Below are 23,663 nucleotides of genomic sequence, written 5' to 3' on the forward strand. Positions count from 1 at the left end.
GGCGGGGAAGCTGCATGGATGAAAGTGCCTGCTGGGATTCATCTCTTAGGCCTGTTGAGGCCACCTCTGAAGGCAGATGGAGTTCCAGTCTGGAGAGTTTGGCAACTGCTTTTTAGCAGCAGAAGCACCAGAGTACTAAGTATCCTTACACTGTGGTTTCAAGCTGGTCCTCGAGACCGTACATCCTCCCAGGCCCTTAAGGTGTACAGAGCACTTTCCTGCTGTGACTGCAAATGGCCCTATGATGTAGATTTATGGGTGAAGAGGTGGAGGGCAGGAGGAACAGGTATCTTGCCCTCACTCACACCCCCTCTGCCTCCAAGTCTAGTCCATCCAGTAGCCATTCGGCCAGACCTAGTCCCAAGCACCTTCACCTGCCAGCCCCACAGCCACTCCAAGCTCCCTGCCATGCTTCCTATACACTCTGAATGTTCATACCCTTATGTTCCCCCCTCCATGGAGGTGCTTTCCTGTACTGTTTGCTTCCTCTTCCATTTAATTACCCTGATTGGACATCAGTGGTGGTGAGAGAAGGATCTCTAACCTCAGAGCATGTTAAAATTCTCCCCTGTCTCTTGTGTTTCTCTCTCTCTCTCTCTCTTTTCCGGGAGTGTCTAAATAAAGCCTTGGGAGAAATGTACCTTGGGAGGACATGAGGCTAAAAGCATGTTGTTGACAGCTGCCCAGATGGGCAACAGAACCCATGTGATTGACCAGCTAAGCTGTTGTTGTGAGGAGCTCCCTGTTTTCCACGGCTCTCCCATTTCTCCCTCCTATCACACCACTCCAAGGGGGACCAGCTGCCTCTTCCTCTCACCTGGCCTGGGGGTGCCCTGGGAGCCCTCCTCCAGCTTCGCTTTAACCAGTGAGGCACAGCATTCAGATCTTCCTTCTCTTACACCATAATCCAGACTCTCCCTCTCAGAAGTTTCCTTCCTATAGGTCCAATTGGGGACTGAATGGGTTCAAAGATCAAGTCATCCTGGACACCCCTTTTCTGTCCTTTCCTCTGGGAACTGACTTTTGGTCTCTGTGATCAGTAACGTTTCTTTCAGGGATCCTTTCAATTGACCCAAGATATTTCTAAAACAAGCTTTACTGGGAGCCTTGGATTCTCATCATCACCATACCTCCAAAATCAATCTCATTGAGCTTTGCAAGAGAGGTTTAAGTTATAGGCAGAACCAGCTCCTAAAGAGGATGTAACAGATGCTAAGCCCTGACAGGGCTGGCAAATTCTAGCTCTTGGGGGACTATACCCCTGCCAACCTGTAACAACCACCCTCGGTAGATGTTACTAATCAATCACCAAACTCTATTCTATTGAAACCAAACATGGGCTCAGAATCTTTAGCACAATGCTCCAGGTGGCATGATTAAAGGACGAGTTGACATTCTCTGTCATGTCCCTCTTTACTTTCTTCATTTCTGTGTCTTCCGAAACCTGGATCTGAAGAGCTGAATTCCAGATTCTAGACATAGCTCCTCAGAACTGTTCACCATGCTGCTCCCCACTCCACTGGTACTGACTGCCTGAGCCCTGAGCCCTAGGGTTATTTTTGGAAGTCTGAGTGTCAAAACAAGTTGGCTAGCTGTGTGCTCCCTGATGCTGATGTGAGCTTGACAAGCTGTAGCCTGGGTTTAATTTCTCATTTTGAAGCATTAAATGTCAGGAGCTCAATTAACATTTTCATTATTGCATTTTTATTGTGCTCTTATTTAGGCTACAGATGTGTGGGAGCTAACATTCCCTTCCTGCTATTTTTAAAGAAAAAATATCAGCCTCAGTGATAAATTCTTACATGTTTAGGGCACTTTCCTGCTTCTAAAGACCTCCCCAAATGCACATCAGCATCATGACATAATTCAATCACGTGTTTCCTCATTCATCTGTTGTACAATTATTTGTTCAGCAGCTCTCTTTTAAGTTTGGGACATTTGTTCTGGGACCAAAGGGTTTGTGGGTAAACTTGGGCAATATGGGTAGGCTAGAAATTCTTAACTACTTTCTTGTTTATACAAATATAACCACAAAGTGATACAAAGGGAAGAAAAGGAAGGGGGCAGGGAAAAGGTGTGAAGGAATAAGGCAGGAATTGTGGTCAGCCCAGGTGTGATCCAGGTGACTTCTCCTACCATGCTTGATGACCATGGCTTAGTTGCTAAGTCACAGTCTTGCGACCCCATGGACTGTAGCCCACCAGGCTCCTCTGTCCATGGGATCCTCCAGGTGAGAATATTGAAATGGGTTGTCATTTCCTTCTCCAGGTACTTGACGACCATGGTCTGCTGAATATTGTCCTCTTCTTCTGGAAACTCTATCACTTTGGTTACATATCCTGTACTATTGGTTTATTCAATGGCCTGGCACACAAGAAATATTTTGACAGGTTTAACTTGGAAACAGACACACATATGCACCCATACATACATATACATTCTCACACACACATATACATACTCACACATACACCAGTTTTTCTTAGCATAAAATTACATATGAGAAGGAAGGTGTTCCTAGGCTAGCATAATTGTTTACTCTTCTGATCTTTGCCATCATCAAGATCAATTTTGGAGAGACTAATGATATACAGAATGAATAGTTCAAGAGATCCAAGCTAATCAATATTTGGTCTTTGGGTGTTGCCTTTTAAACAGGCATCCCTCTTGTATTATTTATTTATTTGTTGTTTTCCATGTTAGGTTTTCTTCCTGCTGGGGTTTTGATATGACACCAAGAGAAAACTACATAAATATATTCTAAACATTACTTGGAAAACCTTTACTCTCTGCTACCCCTTTCCTCAACCCCAAGCACACGTAATCTGTAAAGTGCCTGACATTTTCAAATAATCTGCTTCTGTTTTAGGCAACATTGGTCCGGAGCTCTCATATACTGACATCAGTGTATTCATCTCTTCTGATGGGGGCAACACATGGAGACAGGTAACTAAGAGATTTGGGAACAGAGAAGAGATATTTAGGGCAAATTCTGCCAATATTTCTCTTATCTATGGATTCTCAGGCTCATTGTGACTTTTTGTTTGTAAAAAAAAAACCCAAAAAATTAAAGCAGCAATTCTGTTTGGTCAATGTAGCTGGAAGAATCAATGAGCAATGGGGTAAAATGGGAAGAGCTGGGCAAGGAATAAGAAGAACTGGGGTTTCCCTAGTTTGTTCATTCTTTCATTCAGCAAATGGTATGGAACAGTCACCAGATGCTAATTACCATGCCTGTGTGAGGGGATACAATCAATAAAACAATTTTGTATCATTAATGCACCACAGGATCTTGGCAAGCAGGTCTCTTTACCTTTCTAGGTCTGTTCCTTTATCTACAAGGTTAGTGAAGTAAAGTCACTCAGTCATGTCCGACTCTTTGTGACCCCGTGGACTGTAGCCTACCAAGCTCCTCTGTCCATGGGATTCTCCAGGCAAGAATACTGGAGTGGGTTGCCATTTCCTTCTCCAGGGGATCTTCCCGACCCAGGGATCGAACCCGGGTTTCCCGCATTGGAGGCAGACGCTTTAACCTCTGAGCCAGCAGGGAAGCTATCTACAAGGTTAAGGGTATAGAATACTAAGACCAGCAAAGCCACGGAAGTGGCTTAAGCCATCTGTGATGCCTTAAGTAATATGTGGGCCCAACCTTAGTTAAGGATGAGACTGCTTAATAGATATATGACCATATGAAAAATTAATTCAATTTTACAAACATTTTTGCTTGTAGTGCTGTCCAATAGAACTTTCAGCAATAAGGAAAATGTTCTGTATATATACTGTCCTTTGTGTTTGTTGCACGCTTGAAATATGGCTAGGGTGACAGAGGAGCAAATTTTTAATTTTATTTTAATCAATTTAAATTTAAATTGTCTCTTGTAGCTACTATATTGGACAACACAAACTTATATAGTGTCAACCAGGTGTCAAGTATAAACTTGATGAGGCCATTGAATACTTTTGAGTCCCTTTTCCCATGAAGCTCAAAATTAAGTAGAGGAAATGGGTTCATAAATAACTGTAGTTAGATTGTGTTATTTTAGTGTCATTATTAGCTTGCAGAGAAACGGAAGGAATTAATTTCACTTGGGCAAACTGGGAAAGACTTCATGAGAAGAGTTGACATTTTACTAAACCTTAAAATGAGAAGGTTTCTATCTGAGGAAGAAAGAGGATGAGTATTGAATGTCTTAATGATGAAGATGAAGCAACTATCTGAAATCTACTTGCACAACTTTCTGTTTGGGTCCCTTAGTGAGGATTATTATCACCATCACCAACATCATCATCATCATCACCACCCCCATTGCCATCACTTCCACTACTACCACTTATCCAAAATAAATAAATAAATAAATAAATAAAAGTTACCGAGGACATACTAGACACGACCCCTCTATTAACTACTATAAGGCCTACTCCAAAGAATAAATTAAGATTCCTGCCCACAAGGGAATCAACTGGATGAGGAACAGACACATAAATAAGAACATACTTTCAAAACATAAGATATTCTCTTATAAGTGCCAAATGGGATAGAAACTGGAACGTAAATTCTTCTGGTCCAGAAATTCACGACAGACAAAATATTGTCCCTGATACAAGGACTAGCTCACCTGGCCACGTGGCTGCTGCAACATTCCTTCCTGTGTTGTCTCTACTTGGGTTTCCTGGTCTCTTTTCCCAAACAGCTAAGCATTCCAGCTTCCACTACAGTGCTGAACAGGGCAAGAGTTAGAAGTGGCCAGAAAAATATTTTAGAGAGAATAGTATGAAGAAAAGTAACTTTTTTCTTTTCCTCAGTACTGAGAATCGTCTTGTAGTCCTTACTCTCAGACTTTGATCCAGCGCTTCTATTTATAGAGTCCACTTTTCAACTCAGAGTCTATGTTTATATCTGGAATATAAAAAACAATAATCTTTAAGTCTTCTGTGCATGAAAGCTCACCATTAGTGGGGACATTTAAAGGTAAATATGAGAAAGAAAACCAATTGAAAGGCTTAGGCCCAAGAGTCCATTTCCTTTTCTCTATGGTGTTCTCGGAGTCATATTTACAGGGGACACTATTCCTCCTATCCCCTCCTTTTTAACTCTGCTTATATCTTTTTACCCCTTCTAGTACGTCTCACTTAACCCACCACCGCAACCTCTCCATCCAGCTTGTAAGAACTGGAGGAATTTCTCTAATTCCACTTTTCTCTAGAAGATCTAGAGGAAAGAACTTGTTCTCTGGTGGAGAAAATTTTTTCTGTCTTAGGTTGAAGACTTCAAAGTTATAAATTATAGAAGTGTTGCTGTATGCGGGGTTAGGTCTGAGCTAAGGCTCTGAGACTTGCATCATCTTAGGTGCTTAGTAAATGTTTATGCAGATAGATGGATGGATCACTGAATAAATCGATGAGTGAGCGGAAGGATCGATAGGTAATAGACAAAAGAATGAGTCAAAGAATGAGTAACTCTGCACCTCAGAAAGCATGGTGTCTCATTGAACATTTAGTGTAAGGATCCCCAAGCACTAAACTTAAGTCTTCATTCAACTAGCATGGGAACTTAGGATGTGGTGACTAAGTCTGAGAACTCAGTTATCATGTAGACTTTAATGTCTCCATATCTAAAAAGGATTGTCTTTTAAGTTCCTAGAAAGTTTATAACCCTAGTATACGATACATCACCTACTCAATGAACATGAATTTGAGCAAACTCTGGGAGACGGTGAAGTATAGGGAAGCCTGGCATGCTGCAGTCCATGGGGTCATAAAGAGTCTGACATGACTGAATGAGACACAGACCATTTATAAATTAGCAAATGTCTCATTTGAAAAGATGAGAAAGAGAAAGCTGACTAGTAACATACTCAGATGAAAAAGTGTTTTGCAGCTATGTTTTCCATTGGGTTATCTAGTTGAGCATGGGTCTTGTTGCCTGAATTTCTTGTGGCACACTGACTCACAGTACTAGGGGAAAGAACCCTGGAAGTGCCATTTGAGTGGATTAGGGACAGTTGACAGTTATTTGTTCTCTGCTAGCCCATTTTTTTCATCTATTAAATGGGGATGACCTCGCTTGTCAAACTTCTTGATAGGATTGTTGGAAGGCTCAGAATCTAGATGAAACAATATATGTGAAAAACTTTGTAAACTTTCAAGCACCATGCAAATGTAAGGTGTTGCTATGATCGTTATTGTTGTTGTTGTTCCAGATCTTTGATGAAGAGTACAATGTCTGGTTCCTAGACTGGGGTGGCGCCCTCGTGGCCATGAAACACACACCTCTGCCAGTCAGGCATTTGTGGTAAGGACAGCTTCCTACCCTATTAATGAAAAGCTCTTCAGTGGAAATTATTAGGACAAGTTGTTATGCATGGTTTTATACCCATTTCTTCATCCATTTCTTTATCCACCCATTCATTTAATGTACATTACATCATCCAACTCTTAGGTAACAGTAGTAGACCAGATGATTTAGATGAGGAAGTATAATGAATAGTATTAAAATGCAAACATATTAAATACATTACTCAGCTACACAGCTAGTACTTGGCAGCACCAAGTTGGGTTTCTGTCATCAATATGCTTCTCTTTTACCTGCTAATTTTCCAGATACTTTAATAAGCACATAGAGTGTTATTACATGGTCTCTGTCCTCTGGGAGATCATAATCAAGATATGAAGTTTAGATTGTCTACATATTATCACAAATCTAAGCAATGCCTGCACAAGGATGCTGACTCTGTGCATTGCTGGAATCCTGAGGCTGGATGGAGCCCCCATACCCCCAGTGTGTGAGCAGGGGTGGGGGTCTTCATACCATAGGTGGCATGAGGGCTGATCCTTGAAGAAAGGATGCCATGAGCAGGAGTAGAAGTGATGGGAGGAAAGCCAAGGGACAAGAAAACTCTGACCAAGCCTGGAATTCAGGAGACATAGGGAGTGCTCTGAAGATTGTATTTGGTTGGAATCAAGAAAGTGAGTAAGTAAGGATGGGTAGGATTCAGAAGAACTAAAACACAGTTTAAGGCATTTGGGTAGAATCCATAGATAATTCCTTCTAGTACCAAGACCTCTCTCTCTGTAGTAGGAAGAGCTCGCTCTGTTGAGGACTGAGTAGGGCTTACACTTCTAGAGAGGACAGCTTGACTCTTAAGTTCATTAAGTTATTTTTTTTTTTTAACCAAGAAAAGTAACATCTCTTAGCCCTTATCATTATATTCTAAGCATTGCTATCCAGCTTGGGAAAATTATTTAATATTCACTCAGGAAAATGTAACAGGATCAAATGTTGCTTCTCAAAGTCATTAATGCAAAGTTTGATATTTCCCTTATTCCATGAAATATATTTTTTGTTGGGAAAATATTTATAGAGCTCAGAAAAAAAAATAGCTACATTCCTATTGAATTTTCTCTTATAATAGTAATGATATTACCCCAATTTGTTCACTTTGTTCACTTCAATTTACAAAATATTAAAGATGATTGTTCAAACTAAGCTCTTGAAACAAAATTTTTTTCCATTTAGAGGATGTTGATACTGTCGTAAATGCTACAAATATTTCCCTAAAGTTAGTTACCACCCATGGTGTCTGCTTACTTGTCTACTAATGAATGCCCTTCTCTGAAATAGTCCTTGCAATGGTTAAATGCCAGCTACTGAGTGTGTCAGCAGACAACAGTGGCACTTAGCTCGTTCAAGAATTCTTTGCACTCCTCTTTAAAAGCTGAGTGAGTGTTTTGTAAGGGCCTGACCTTATCATTATCATCAATATTTCCTTATAAACTTCTTGACTTTGTCTCTGGCTGGCTTATGAGTTGCAAGTTTGTGAAACTCAAATGCAATTTCTTCATCACCAGTAGCTTCTAATTAAGTTACAACCTTCAAGGTAAACAAATAGCTTATTTTAAGTGGAAGAAAGGTTAAGTAATCAGTTCATTGTTCTTTTCTGTAGTAGGTCTCAGACTGACATTATTTTGGCAGCATACACAGATGTATATATATTTGCATAAGAAAAAGACATTGGCCTACCCACTTTCCTGCAAGGGTATATTGGCTCTCAAATTTAAATAATAGCTATATCATCTTTCAGAAAAAAATGGAGCAATAATTGAAAAGCTGGGGAAACTTTAGCTCAGCTAACAAGGCATGCTGTTTCCTATAAATTGAAATGATAGGTAGCTAGATATGCATGGAGACAAAACAGCATACAAATGAACCCATCCATTTGTGACTGTGTACACTTAGATCCATTGAGATGAGAATTTAAGTGCTATTTCAGGTAAGCCCTCCATCCAGTATTATTAGTATTACCTTTGTACCTTAGAAGCATTAGAGTGAAATGAATAATAGAGCCCCATGGAATGCAATGCTCTAATGAATACTTATAATAGAGTTACTCATCAGTGGGTAGACAGCTGCTGCTGCTGCTAAGTTGCTTCATTTGTGTCCGACTCTGTGCGACCCCATAGAGGGCAGCCCGCCAGGCTCCTCTGTCTCTGGGATTCTCCAGGCAAGAACACTGGAGTGGGTTGCCATTTCCTTCTCCAATGCATGAAAGTGAAAAGTGAACGTGAAGTCGCTCAGTCATGTCCGACTCTTAGCAACCCCATCGACTGCTGCCTACCAGGCTCCTCCGTCCATGGGATTTTCCAGGCAAGAGTACTGGAGTGGGTGCCATTGCCTTCTCCAACAGGTAGACAGGGATCCTCCTATTTGCTTAGCCCTGACAAACTGTCAGTGTCTCCTTTCAACAGGATGCTCTTGGAAACTGAAAACAAAACAGCACCTGGCCATTTTTGTTCCTTTGCTCTTCTATATGTGGTTATGAGCACTGGCGTTTTTGTTCAGAGAAACATTCACACGAAAACAATAGTTCCAACCAGTGTGTGCCTCTGAGAAGTGAAAGTGCATGTGCTATTCTTAAGGACTCCCATGTAGCTTCATGGCCATCACCTCTTGCGTTTGGGATAATGTAAAATGGAGCAATACACCTAACCCAAGGGACGAACATCGATCATCGATGACCATTATAACTCTCTCTCTGTGCTTGAGTATTCAGGGGAGGACTCTGATTGTTGTTGAGAGATTTTATTCCTTTTAGTGGCTCTCATCTCAGTATGATAAAGTCACCAATGCATGGAGTTAGGAAGGGTCCTGAGGAGACATAGTACAGCAGATACCTCTCTGACAACACAGAGCTGACCAGCTTACAGATGGATGCCCACCTTGTACGTCAGCTTTAGTTGTTAGAAAGTTAGCTTTGTGCTGAACAGTAATGAATCTACTTGCAGTTTCTGTGTGTCAGTCCTTGTTTTGCTGCCCAGACCTATGCAGAGTAATTCTGTTCCAGAAATGGGTGTGAATTTTAGAGTCCTACACTTGGAAAGGACTGAAAGAGATGGCTCTGTCTAGGCTTTCTAAGTTGTGGAAAGTGATCAGATATGCAATTCAAGACTGATTCCATGCATTTGTTCATTTATTTCTCACTTATTCATTGAGCCTATACTATTTCTCCAGTATTAGTGTAGGGGTTGGGATATGCCAAAGGACAAGACAGAATACTCATTTTTTTGTTGTTGTTGTTGTTCATATATTTGACTTTCTTTTTAAGAACAACTATGAGAATACAAATCTTTTCTACCTTATTCTATCTGTATTTTTAAACTGATATTTTCACGCATCTATCCACATTCTAATTTCATTTGCAGACATTACCCCTTTTCTGTAGGCAACAATTATTTTTGTGTGCTGAACTATTTGGATCTTTCTTACTTAAAAAGTTAAAAGGCGATGGTAAATTATTCAGCTCTTATTCTTCTTTCCCTTAAGCTTGATTCAATTCATAGAATCTGTTTCTAGAACAACTTGTTTCTTAATTTTAATCACATTGATTGTCAGTTTTCTACAATGATTGAAACTGAACATAGTGTTTAGGATCTGGTGAAAGGATAATTTCTTCTCTTGCGTATGCTAGCTGTCTGTGAACACATCCTAGACTCACAATGACTTGATTATCACAAAGTGACCTTGCTGGAAAATATTTATCTTGTGATTGACAATCACTTAAGTTTTTTTTTTTTGTTTTTTTTCTTTTTTTCAGCTTGAGCTTCTCATGAGAGTTATTGTTTTTCCTTTCTCTGGCTATGGGAATCTTTGCTTTTTTTTTTTTTAAATGAAGTATTCTGCTTTAAGTTGGTCTTATCTTATAAGTGACAGCCAATTCTACATCCCTGGCTTTGCTCTCTCTCCATAAATCTGGATGCATCCATCCAAAGGACTTCTTGACAGTGTTACAGCATGGAAATCCAAAGCACATCTCAGCCGAGGTGGACTGAGCAGAAACAAACAAAACAACAGAAAGCTTTGCTTCTCCTATTCTTCCCATTTCCCTACCTCAGTTGTTTAACCCCTCAAATTCATGTTGTCTGTGATTTCTTTTTGTTCAAGCAAAAGCCTATTGATTTTATCTGTAAAAATATCCTAAAAGTCTTATTGACTTTCCCTGTAAGAATAGCCTCAATCTCTCCATTTCTTTCTATATCCACTATTATAACCTCTGTCCAAGCCCCTTCTCTTACTTGGCCTCTTACAATTACCACACCTCCCCTTAGCCCCAACACACCCCCACACACCCCCACCCCCGCCCACACACACACTGATTCATCTCCCTACATCCTGTTTGGGCCCTGACAGTCCACTCACCACAAAGGAATCAAAGTTATCTTGTAATGGTTAAATCAGATCCTCTCTTCTCATTTCAATTTGAAAGCAAAGTTATTTGTAATCTGCCCCAGCCTTATTTTCTTGACTCCATTTCCTCCTGTCAATTCCTCTTCCACTAATCTACAACTACCTACTGGCCTTCTATTCTCCATTTCACACCAGATCTGACCTCCAGAATGGCTCTCACCTTGATCTTTGCATAGCAAATTCCTTATTATCATTCAGATCTCAGTTTAAATGTCACCTCCTCAGAGAGGACTCTCTTAAATTTTCAATGCAAAGTAGCTTCACTCTCTATCATATCACTCTATTTTAACTGTTTTCATGATACTTATTTTTAACATATTTTTAGCCCATTTATCTACATGTTGTTTGTCTCCTCAAACTAGAATATAATTGCAGAGAAACTAGGGCATTTCTTGTTCACTGCTTATCCCTACACATAGGCTTCTGCCAGACCAAGCATATAATTAAATATTTATAGGTGAATTTTATGTTTTATGGCCCTGTCTTGTCACTATTTAGAGGTCAATGGTAACTTTACTCTTTTCTCCCTGGTACTGGTGATCTTATCATTTCAGCTTTACCTGTACGCCTAAAAGAATTCCCAGTTCCTTTGTCTTGCCCATTAATGAGCCTATGAATTGGGAAGGAGAAGGTGGGTCCTGTGGGGTTACCATTCAATATAGTTACTTCAGAACATTAAAAGCTCCTAATTATCTGAAAGAATAGCTCTCACAAATGGCAGACCCAAATTTCTGATACTGAAGAGATTAATTTTTATAATGTATTTTGTGGATTTTCTTCAGGAGTTTTGGTTTTAATAATTACCTCAGTTTGAGAAATTTGGGTGCTAGAAATTACTAATCTCAGAAAGTCACTTGAATGGCACAAACTTGGGCTTCCTAGTGATACACAGACTGTAAATTATAGTCACAGCATTCATCCCTCAGCCTGGCTCTGGAGATTTTCTCCTTGTTTATGCTCATTTTGTATCATCTGTAGACTTTGGTTATTGTCTAGGTTAGTCTTCCCACTTGGATGTTGGCATTTCCTAGTTTCTTTGGCTGATCCTATCCTTCCATTTAATCCATGCTTTTGATCCTTCATGCGGATTCAGTTCATGCCGCATGCTTTTATTTTCCAACAAACTATTTCTTCACCTTGGGCTTAGTTTTTCTTTGGAAGTTCCATCTCAGAACTCAGAGCTCAGAAGGCTGTGAATGGTCCCTCTGTTTTTACTTTGTGGTATCTTATCTTCATGTATAAAGTAAAGATGGTTGTCCTCTGCCCTATTAATGGCAGTGATTTGAAGGCTTCTCCTTCCTTGGGATGCTGGTGGCACTCACGGCAATTTTTTTCTGCTGACCTTCATCATTAAGGAAACTGAGAATGAAACCAGGACAGAGGCCTTTAATAACTACTTTGATGTTTTCCTATCAAGACAATAGTCAATCCAAAGTTGTCAAAATAAAGCAGGAGCTAAATAAATACATTTTTTGACATATTTTGAAGCACCTGTGATTCATTAGGAATCAGACCAAGAGGATACATGGCAAGAAAGGTAAACCCATTCCTAATTATACTCTCCTTTCACTTTTAAAATGAGAAACTCATTTCCATGAGAAGCAGTTCAGATTTGCCCAACTTCCTCTGGTTCCACATCAATGATTATTTAGCCTCAGCCTATTAAAAAAATAAGCCAAATCCGCAAAAGTTGAAATAAGATTAACTATCATCATCGTGCTGTACATTAGATCTCCAAGAACTCAGTCATCTTGCATAACTGAAACTTTGTACCTTTGACCATTTCTCCCTCCTGCCCATTCTCCATTCCCACCCCCTCAGAGATCAGCTTCATTATGACCAACCTTTCACTATATCTCTATCTATCTATCAAAATGTCATTTTACACTTTCAATATGTACAATTTTTTAATGTCAAAGATATCTCAGTAAAGTTGTTTAAGAGAAAATAAAAGTCAAGACTGATGCTGATAATTTAGGAACTACTGAGGATGACATGGTTGGATGATATCACCAGCTCAATGGACATGAGTTTGAGCAAGCTCCGGGAGTTGGTGATGGACAGAAGCCTGGCATGCTGCAGTCTATGGGGTCACAAAGAGTCAGACACAACTGAGCAACTGAACTGAACTGAAAAATTTTTATGACCGCTGACTGATTTTGTTTATAAGCAGGCCTAGGTATACCAGAAATATAAAACTTGTTTCATGACAGACTAGTTTTTCTAGCTGAGTAGAGAGATTGACTTTCTTATTTTTAAGATCAGTTTATTTGGGAAGAGAGAATAAGATAGAGAGACAAATTTGCAGAGACTGGACTGAGTAGGTTGACTAGTAATGGGGACAGAGATTTGTATGGATGTTAGTTCATGGATGTTAGCATAAGTCATGCTTGAAAAGTGCCTAGATAGATTAGGAGAGTTTTCTTAATCATTCCTTGTTTAAAAAATTTATATATTCATTTAACATTTATGTAGTACCTTGTGCCAATGTTTCTGCTAATTACTAGGAATGCAAAAATGAATAGTATGGTCTTTGACCTCAAAAAGATTACAGTTCATTGAGAGAGTCAGACATGTTTTAAAACTGTATGTAACATCAGGTAAGAAGCATTATAATAAAGGTGATATCAAGTGGATGGGGGTGGTCAGACAATGAATATAACCTATGTGACCCCTGGATTCACACGATTATAATGTTGAGCAGAGGGATTCCAGGTGAGTTAAGAATTCATCACTCAGCACTATGATAGGGGAAGGCCTGAATGTTGTAGGAAAATAGAGTTTCTACAGTTGAACTCAGAGAACTGTGTGTTGTGGAGTCAGAGAAGAATTAAGAACTAACCAGGCAAAAGGATTGCAGAAAATGAAGCAAGTAAAGCTTCTTTTGGGAAGGAGGAGTGTTGAGTAAAGTTTCTCAGAGAAGATGGTCTTTGAACTTTGTCCTGTGGTTAAATCAAGCAACAGTTGGGAACTCCATAATATCAAGAAAGGGATATTATTAAGGAATTGACCGCTCAAGATTGCTCAAATCTTCTTTATTAAGCAGCATCCTTTTAAAGAGTTTCAGATGCTATGTCCACAAAGGGCCAGGCCTTCCTCTTCTCACTGGTCAAAAGATGGAAAAGTGTTGCCCAGAAGGTCTCAGGCACTCAGTACTTGTTCCTAAAAGCCCCTTAAAGTGACATCAGGGAGGGAAAATGATGCTTCATCCATTCTGAACAAATAGGAAATTGCTATTTTCTGATCTGAAAGACACACACCTCCCTTCCCATATGGTACACCCTACACTACTCAATTTATCCGTGTCAAAAACTCCGAGACTGAATTGATTGTGCCGTAATTGCACCTCAGGTTTCATTCTGAGTACTTGAAACGTGACACTCCATCCACTAAGCCCTCCTGCCTGGCTTGTTTTTTTGTTTTTTTTTTTTCCCCAATTCTAAGATGTTGAAATATTTTTGCAGTTCTTGGGGCTGTCTCTGCCTGGGCCAGGAAATGCTGTTTTGATCAAATCTCATAATAATATAGAGAGATGTTGAAGATTAATGCCTATTGATAATCCAGACTGCCATAAAATGAGATAAGAGGAGAATTTAATAACTGAAAAGCAGTTGTGAAAGAGTGTGGTTTTCTCTTCAGCTGTCTCTTCCATGTTCTTGTTTCCAACCCAGGGTGAGTTTTGACGAGGGCCACTCCTGGGACAAGTACGGTTTCACTTCGGTTCCTCTCTTTGTGGATGGGGCCCTGGTGGAGGCAGGCGTGGAGACCCAGATTATGACGTGAGTACTTCTTTGTGGCTGAGCGGAATCCAGGGGCTTGGTTTCTGCTTCCACGGGAGGCCGTGGGTTTTCCCCAGGGAGGCTTACACTGAAGCCTTTCAGTCTCTGGGCCAAAGTTTCCTCATCTGTAAGATGCTCACACCCACCAATTCAAACGGCCACTGACGGGATTACAGAAGCTGGGCTTCTAATAGAAAATTTAGGGTCTCTCATAGAATTATAGTATTGTAACAAATTTCCGTTTATCCAAAACCTAAGCAAACAGAAAACTTAAGGCTTCAGATGTGTTTTCTCTTTCCAAAACAGCCCGGTAAAGGACTAAAGATGGGGACAGAGAGAATGAAACAGCCAACTTACTGAAAACAGGGAATGTTTATAGGAGCCTCCTGGCGTCTGTGAGACGCATACACACAGTTTCTGCTGTTCCGCTTCAGAGGCATTTGCTGTGAAAAATTTCCACAGTCCTTCACAGTGTGAATAGATGGTGGGGATATATACCTGAAAGCTATATAAAGCCCCAAAGTACTTTCTGAATATTAAAGAAGATAACTTGATGTTTTCTAAAAATATATCAAAATCTAATTTTCAAAAAATGGATGACCCATGTGTGTGTGTGCACTTGTGTATGTAGAGGAGCATGGGGGAATAGTTACGGTAATATTTCACCAGTAATACCAAACCGCACTGCTCCTCACCTTCCCCACTCCCAAGAGACTGGAATACTTCACACTTTAATTATTCACTGGACAGAATGAAGGGAGTCTCTGAGCAAGATTAAGGGGAATTTGCTGTACTGTGGAGTTGTCACAGAAAGGCTTACGGAGTGCTTCCGGACTGGTTTGGGGGAAGGTTGTCTTTTTACTCTAAGAGGGACTGCTGTTCTTTTAACCTTTGTGTTCATTAATTTCTTTATAGCTAGAATCAGTCTTCCCAAGGAGACTGATGAGCTTTGAGGAGGAGGCAAATGGCTAATTCCTATGCTTTGCTTTTCCCCCAGAGTGATGTTAAAAAATTATTCATAACTGTGGATATGCAGTTTTGATCAAATGTTATAATCTAGCCCCAGACTGGACCACTTTTACCATGTTCCTCACCTCTACTTCCATCCTCATATCCAGAGAGTAGTCCAGCCACTTCTCTGAGCTTTCAGAAACACAGAAAGAACCCAGCCATGATGGAAAATGGTGCACAAATTGGGGAAAACAAGCAGACAGAACAAATGGACAAAAGTCCAGCCCTAAGAAATTCAGCAGAAACACTACAAAGGGGTTTCTTATCTACAGGATTTGTCTACAGCAAGAGTCTTATAGGATTCTCAATGTCCTCATTATTTCAAAAATGTTCATAACAGAAAATTTGGCTCCACAGGATGTCTTTAAAATTATTTGGAACAAATGCAGCAAAGAGCAATTTTAAATTATCTTTAACTCTCTCTGAATTTTCCAAATTGCCTGTACAGACCTGTCTCAAACTTCAAGGGTTTGTGAAATGTGTCTTTTAAAGCCTTAACACTCATTTTTGAGCGTGTTGTTTGTGTTTGGCACATAGACTCTATGGCTGGAAAGTGAAAGAGATGATGTCAAACCCTACGAGGAACTGCTACTATAAATCTTCCCAGTGGATGTATTTCATTTGCAACTGGTGTCGTTAGCTGCAAACCTTTGCCATGACAGGACTTCTCTAGACAATTCTGTTGCACAGTGTGAGGATTTCCTGTAGAATTTGTTACTCAGGAAGTACAGCTTTAATATGAGTTTTACAGCAATTTCTTTTCATTCTCCTAAAATATCCTCTAAAACAGATATCTTACCATCTAAATTTCTGATTAAAGTTTCTATGATAACAAGTGAACTCTGTGGGTAAGCTGGTGAGTCACTTGATTAATTAAGAGTTAACAAAAAAAGAAGCACAAGCTGGAATCAAGATTGCCGGGGGAAATATCAATCACCTCAGATATGCAAATGACACCACCCTTATGGCAGAAAGTGAAGAGGAAATAAAAAGCCTCTTGATGAAAGTGAAAGAGGAGAGTGAAAAAGTTGGCTTAAAGCTCAACATTCAGAAAACGAAGATCATGGCATCTGGTCCTATCACTTCATGGCAAATAGATGGGGAAACAGTGGAAACAGTGTCAGACTTTATTTTGGGGGGCTCCAAAATCACTGCAGATGGTGACTGCAGCCATGAAATTAAAAGACGCTTACTCCTTGGAAGAAAAGTTATGACCAACCTAGATAGTATATTCAAAAGCAGAGACATTACTTTGCCAACAAAGGTCTATCTAGTCAAGGCTATGATTTTTCCAGTAGTCATGTATGGATGTGAGAGTTGGACTGTGAAGAAAGCTGAGCACTGAAGAATTGATGCTTTTGAACTATGGTGTTGGAGAAGACTCCTGAGAGTCTCTTGGACTGCAAGGAGATCCAACCAGTCCATTCTGAAGGAGATCAGTCCTGGGTGTTCTTTGGAGGGAATGATGCTAAAGCTGAAGCTCCAGTACTTTGGCCACCTCATGTGAAGAGTTGACTCATTGGAAAAGACTCTGATGCTGGGAGGGATTGGGGGCAGGAGGAGAAGGGGACGACAGAGGATGAGATGGCTGGATGGCATCACGGACTCGGGGGATGTGAGTTTGAGTGAACTCTGGGCGTTGGTGATGGACAGGGAGGCCTGGCGTGCTGCGATTCATGGGGTTGCAAAGAGTCGGACACGACTGAGCGACTGAACTGAACTAAACTAAACAATATTGTATGCAAGTTTAGCTGTTCATAGACAATATTTAAGATATAGATTTGATTAATGCTTAGCATCTAAAGCTTCATCATTTGGTGAATACACAGCAATGATGTATTGCATAAACACAAGGACTAAATATTCAAAGACACTATCATCATACAAATTTTATTTCTAAAATATAAATGATTTGAGAAATATGTAGATATATTTGTATAGTGAATATGTATGTGCAAGTATTTTTGTATATAGACATATGCACACATATACATGTACACATAGATACACATGTATGTATGGAGAGATTTAGACAACAGAGATACACAAATTAGAGAGAAATTCCAAGGATCTGGGATTGTGGCAAAACTTTTATAAAGTTATACTACTAAAAAACTATTGGTACCTTTTTGCCAGATACTCTTATTGATGAGCAAATCAAGAAGAAACCCCTGTCCTTGTGGACTTTGCATACTTGTGCATTAAATAAACAAATGACTCTGTCATGTTATGCAGGATAGTCTGCCAAGAGATTAAACTATTTTCATAGGAACTCCAGGAAGAATATCACAGACTACTAGGAATACCACCTTCTTTTTTTGTAAACTGACTTTTCCAAATTATTTCCCATACTTTGTCGCTAGCTATGAAAAGAATGCCTTCCTTTCTAGAACCTCCTGTAATGGAACCACTAAAGAGTTTTAAGTTATGAGTTCCAAGTTCTATAAGGCAAAGGTACTTACACTCAATTAGATTGTGCAATCTGCTTTGAATTTATCAAGCCAGATGTGGCTTTTCAGACCTGATGACAAGCCCTAGAAAATTGATACAGCTCTAGAAGATTGGGCAGTGACAATATAAGTGGTCCTCAGGTTAGCTTTTCCCTGTTTATGTAGCAAAGAGATATACTAGTCCTCCTTTTATTCTGTGCTCTCATCTCTTTATGTGATATACCCTGCATTCTCCCCTATGTGGCCACACTGAACTCGCTTCATGCTTCTCTCGGGCATTCCTTTGAATAATAGTGCTTATACACCAATCTGTACATTACCTGGCACTCCTCAGCAACTTTAAGGCCATAGTTTAAATTCTGTATTTATCTAATCATAAACAGTAATATTTTTTTTTCTTAACTTCAGATGGGGTTTAGTTGGTCACACGGATATGAAGGAGGTTGACTTCAGGGTTAAATCATTTACTGAAAAGATGATATAGCCCTTCTGTTTTCCTTTCCTCCCCAATAAGACTCCAAGGAGTGTGGTAGAGTTTTGTCCCCCTTCTACCTTGCTTATCAAGATCTTTTAAATGTTAGTAAGCAGAAAAGGAACTAGAATAGTGCATAAGTTTCTTATATGGGATTTGAGACAGGCAGGTATTTGTCTTTAATGGAATAAGATGAGTTTTGGAAGCAAACACCGAACTGACTATAAACAATTCAAGCTTCCTATTTTTAAGTTTTCATTAAATCAAAGTTTCTATAGTATGAAAATGACCCAGGGCCCTTTAGATAGCAGAAAGGTAGTCTTTGGAATGATTGCCAAGAGGCAATTTCTGTCTCAATTTTAGGTTTAAAAAGGACTTTAAAACCAAGTGACCCGCTAGGATGACCACTGCTTTTCTTCAAGGAATGGCCATGCAAAGACTGAAGCAGGAGTTCAAAAAATTGTATATATCTCTTACGAATTTCAAGGACAGGAAGTCCATTTGGGGACAAGATTGCTTAATCTTGCCATTTAACCAAAAACTTACTAATGATGTAATTCAAATAATGATGTTGGTTATTTGAATTCTGTATCTTTCCTGTTTCTGTTTAACCCTGACTCTGATGCTCAACTAGAGTCAGGCAGAAAGAAAGGCTAACTCATTCACACTGAGGTTTTATTGCCTTATCCTGTTACATTCATTTAAATATTTATAAGTTTGTGATGATTAATGTTATGTGTCAACTTGACTAGGTCATGAGGTACCTAGATACTTGGTCAGACATTATTGTGGATGCTTCTGTGAAGGTGTTTTTGGGTAACATTAGCATTTAAATCAGTAGACCCAGTAAAACAGATCATTCTCCCTAATGTGGTGGAACTTATCCAATCAGTTGAAAATCTAGATAGAACTAGAAGGAACTAAAAGGCTAACTCTTCCCTGGGCAAGAGAGAATGCTTCTTGCCTGGCTGCATTTGAAATGGGACATGGCTTTTTCTTGCCTTTGATTCCAAGTGAAACTTCCACTTTTCCTGAGGTTCAAGCTTGGGATTCCACCACTGGCCCTCCTGTCTCTCCAGCTTGCTAAACCACTCTGCAGGGCTTGGGATGTGTCAGCCCCCATAACTGTATGAGGCAGTTCCATATAGTAAGTCTCTCTCTCTCTCTCCAATCCCTGTCTCTGTGTCTTTTGCTATTGCTATCGCCTATTCACTCTGTTTCTCTAGAGAGCCCTGACTACTACATAGTTAATTAATTCAAAAACATTTAATGAGATTCTAATATATTTTAGACTCTTTTAAGGGCTATTAAAGAGGTAAATATAACTCTTTCTACCTTTAAGGAGCTCTCAGTCCAGTGTGTTGCTGTGGGGGAAAATGAGATACACAATCTTCAGGAAATCCTAGTTAGAAAACCAGGATATAAGTAGAAGGAAGTAAAAACTTCACATATACGAAAGGTGACAACTGAATCAGTCTGGAAGTTCACCAGTAGAAAACCAATTTGTAGGTAGTAGAGTGTACATTCAAAGAAAGCACACATTTGTAATGGTTTTGCTGAGTACCGTAACTGCAGTGCCTAAAATGGGAGTAGGTGCATAGTAGAAATCAATAATTATTGGTTGAGAGAATGGGTGACTTCAAAGCAAAGGAAAGAACCATGAGAGCGTATGCCTGAGATTAAGTGATATTAGGCAGTAGAACCTATGAAGGGTCTTAGGTTATATTTAGAAATTTGACTTATATTCAGAGTGTTCTTAAAAGTGGGTTCTCAAAACCCTTCTTCAAAACTTCTTCAAAGTGGAAGGCTTTCCATTGCCTTTCAGATAAAGTCCAAACTCACTGAAGGGTCTACAAATGCCTACACTGAGTCCATGTTTAGAACTCATTTCTGGCCCCCATGCGCTAACCTCCCTTCTCTGATTCACTGGTACCTTCCTGCCCTGGGGTCTTTGTCTGTGTATCCTTCTGGAATATACCTGTCTTCCCTACTTGAATAACTAAGCTTCTAATTAAGTATCCTTCAGGTCTCAGCTTATGTATTAGTTTTTCTGGCACATCTTCCTTTAGCCCACTGGAAAAGGTTTAGGCTCCATGTTATACGTAGTCCTACCTCATATATTTTTTCCTTCACAACACTTTAGGCAATACATATTAACAAAAGTGGCAGTTGGTTTAGTAGCTTCTCCTCCCTCTTCATACCTTTAAGATACAAAGATAGGTATATACATGTAAACACACACACAGGCAAATATGCAAACAAGCACACGCACACACACCACACAACTTGAAGTTCCCATGAGGGAAGATCTCTGTTACCTTACTCTTTGACTGCCATTTGCATTGGTTTTGTACTAGCACTGAGGATTTAACCATATATATGTACTGATTGATTGAGTGCAGAAATGAACGTTATAGACCCCAGATATTCTGATGTGCTCTATGTGATCAGAATCCAGGAGTTGCAAATTATGGGAGCCTGGAGGTGGGGAGGAATCTGAGTGGTGCATGTCTCTGTGCAAATGTGCGTATTGGCGATGATGAAGCAGGGTGGATAGAATGGCAATGGGCACAGAAAGGCAGTTAGAGAATAAGGAACATTCTAGAAATTTCTTATTTCCTTCACCATCCACAGACTCTTTCCAGCTTCCACTTCTACCAGAAGCCAAAGCTCAGGAGCATGCAACTTTCTAATACCGTGCTTTTTTAGAGGAATTTGTGTGGGGGAGACAGTCCCCAGCTTGCAGGCATGGGATTTGCTTGCTTTTATTGCTCTTTTTTCCACTGTCTCTTCAAAGGTTATTATTTCAACATTCCCCAGGTAACCTTGACAGGAATCATCTAGTCTAGTCTAATTCACAGTGAAATGTGACCATTCTTATTACTTAAGGCTTAGAACGGGGCTGGGTGATTGACAAGCTGGAGGGCCTATTGCCGTCTCAGGCAGAGGCTTTCCAGTCAAAGAGATGCCCGTGGCTGTTAGAGCACTTGTGTTTCTTTGGTTCGCTGCTGCTGCTGCTGCTGCTAAGTCGCTTCAGTCCTGTCGACTCTTGTGCGACCCCATAGACCGGCAGCCTACCAGCTTCCCTCGTCCCTGGGATTCTCAAGGCAAGAACACTGGAGTGGGTTGCCATTTCCTTCCAATGCATGAAAGTGAAAAGTCAAAGTGAAGTTGCTCAGTTGTGTCCGACTCTTCGTGACCCCATGGACTGCAGCCTACCAGGCTCCTTCACCCATGGGATTTTCCAGGCAAGAGTACTGGAGTGGGTTGCCATTGCCTTCTCTTTGGTTCGCTATTGGCCCCCAAATTAGTGTTTTAAGGAGAGCTCTTTTTTTGCTTGGCTCAGATGTGGCATCAGATGGAAAAACACAGCTTTTCTGCAGTCTCAAAGCAACATTTGAAATTCTTTCTTGATATGAAATATTTTAACCAATTGGTTGTGATTCAGTTGATCCTTTACAGGGGCCAAGGAGAACCTGGCAGCCTGTCAGGGGAAAAGAAACCCCCAAAGGGAGGGGTTCAGCTTCCTTGGAAGAAAGCAGATACTCCCTAGCAGGAGCAAGTGTCAGCCAGCCTGCATCTGCTCTACTCCCTCCTTTGTGTCAGCTGTCTGCTGAACTCTCTCTCACACTTGATGTCACTGACATCTCACAGTAATCCCACCAGGTAGATTGGATTATTGTCCTTGGGCAAGGGAAAACACTGAAGCTCAGAGAAATTAAGTGCTCAGCTCATACATTCAGTAAGAGGAAAGCAGAGCAAGGAATGTGAGTTTCAAACTTTAGGCTCAGAACTGAAATTTGAAGAAAGGTACTAGAATTCTCCAAGGATTGTTCACTGAAGGATCACGGTGTTTGGGACAAGAAGGGCAGGGATGTTATTCTCCAGGAATTTTACTTACTGTGATGCCAGACACGAAGTCATAACAGACCCATTCAAACACAACCTTTCTGAAAAAATATGACAAACACATGAAAACTAGAAAACAAGTAAATGGTAAAGGGGTGGGACAAATTGCAGTTGCCATTAAATATCAAAGAAGGGATTAAAATAGAATAGATTCAGCTTTGTGTCTCTGCGGAGATGGGGGAGCAAAGGTATCCAGGTGGAAGGAGAGTATGAGCGCACATGGAACAATAAGAACTTGTTTGGCCTGAAGAGGGGAAAGCAAGAAATGGGAAGGGCCAGAGATGCTCTCAGCAAATTGTCTAGGGCCAATTGCCTCGCTGAGTCCCTGTATAAATCCATTTCTAATTGGCATAAATCTCTGATCCATTGTTCCACCAGCAGAACTAATAGCCGAAGTGAAGGGAAAGAGATAACAGTTTTGTAGAAAATTATGCAAACCCCAAAGCTGCAGAGGTTTTAAAGAAAAAAAAAAAAAAAAAAAAGCAAAGACCTTCTTTCTACTTAAGAGACTGTGACTGCATGCTTAGCAAGAAACATGTTCTCAAATACAGCCCTGGTGTAACACAGAGACCCAGCCCTGAGCTTAAATGTATTGTTTAGCCTCTAGTAACTGCATCCGATAAAGTCATTGGAAATTAACCAGCACTGCTTCCATCGATCTGTTTTTCAATTCTCTGTTGTTTGCTGGAAGAATCTGATTTTACTTTGCCCAAAGTAAGTCATTCGAGTAATCAGCAAATCCAGTGGAACTCTTAAACCATCGCCTCTCAGGCTGGTTGCTGGATTCAGGTCCTTCAGGTTGTCACCAGATTTGCCATCCATTCAGAGGCCTGCTGAGTAGGAGCCAAGGAATAAAAAAGCAGAATTCACGCCTACGTAGTGGCTTTGGATGATACTCCAAAGGGCTTTGGATGATTCTGGGAGATACTGGAAGCTGGCAGTAGCCTGGAAAGCAAAGGCTTATGTTGACCAGTAGATTGCTGTGTGGGATGAGTGGTGGCTGAGAGCATAGATTTTGTGGAGTCACACTCCAGGGACAGGTCTCGGACCACCACTTACCATCCCTCTGATCTTAAATGTCTTACTTACCTTTCTTAGCTTTGGGTTCTTCATGTGAATGTGAGAATTAAGTGAAATAACTAACACTGAGTGACATTTGAGATGCTTTCAGTCTCCATAGTCTAATGATCAAGAAATGGGCCACCTGCAGGAAGAACTTTAGCCAACTAGGGGAGAGGTGAGCAGACTCTCCGTGTAAAGATTTTAGACTTTGCAGGGTCTTTCCTGCATCTGCTTGGTTC

At 40.3% G+C, this 23,663-nt stretch overlaps 1 protein-coding gene across 2 annotated transcripts in view; it reads left to right on the plus strand.

Annotated features, from left to right (window-relative positions):
• The window catches only part of SORCS3 (sortilin related VPS10 domain containing receptor 3), a 654,973-nt gene that overhangs the window by 546,745 nt on the left and 84,565 nt on the right, over positions 1-23,663 (plus strand). For both annotated transcript variants that reach the window (XM_004020175.5, XM_060404717.1), the window contains exons 12-14: positions 2,870-2,946; positions 6,201-6,292; positions 14,413-14,520. In XM_004020175.5, coding sequence (XP_004020224.2) covers positions 2,870-2,946; positions 6,201-6,292; positions 14,413-14,520 — 277 coding nt within the window. The remainder of the gene's footprint in view (positions 1-2,869; positions 2,947-6,200; positions 6,293-14,412; positions 14,521-23,663) is intronic.

The sequence above is a fragment of the Ovis aries genome, chromosome 22 (assembly GCF_016772045.2).
Source record: "Ovis aries strain OAR_USU_Benz2616 breed Rambouillet chromosome 22, ARS-UI_Ramb_v3.0, whole genome shotgun sequence".
NCBI classification, from domain to species: Eukaryota; Metazoa; Chordata; class Mammalia; order Artiodactyla; family Bovidae; genus Ovis; species Ovis aries.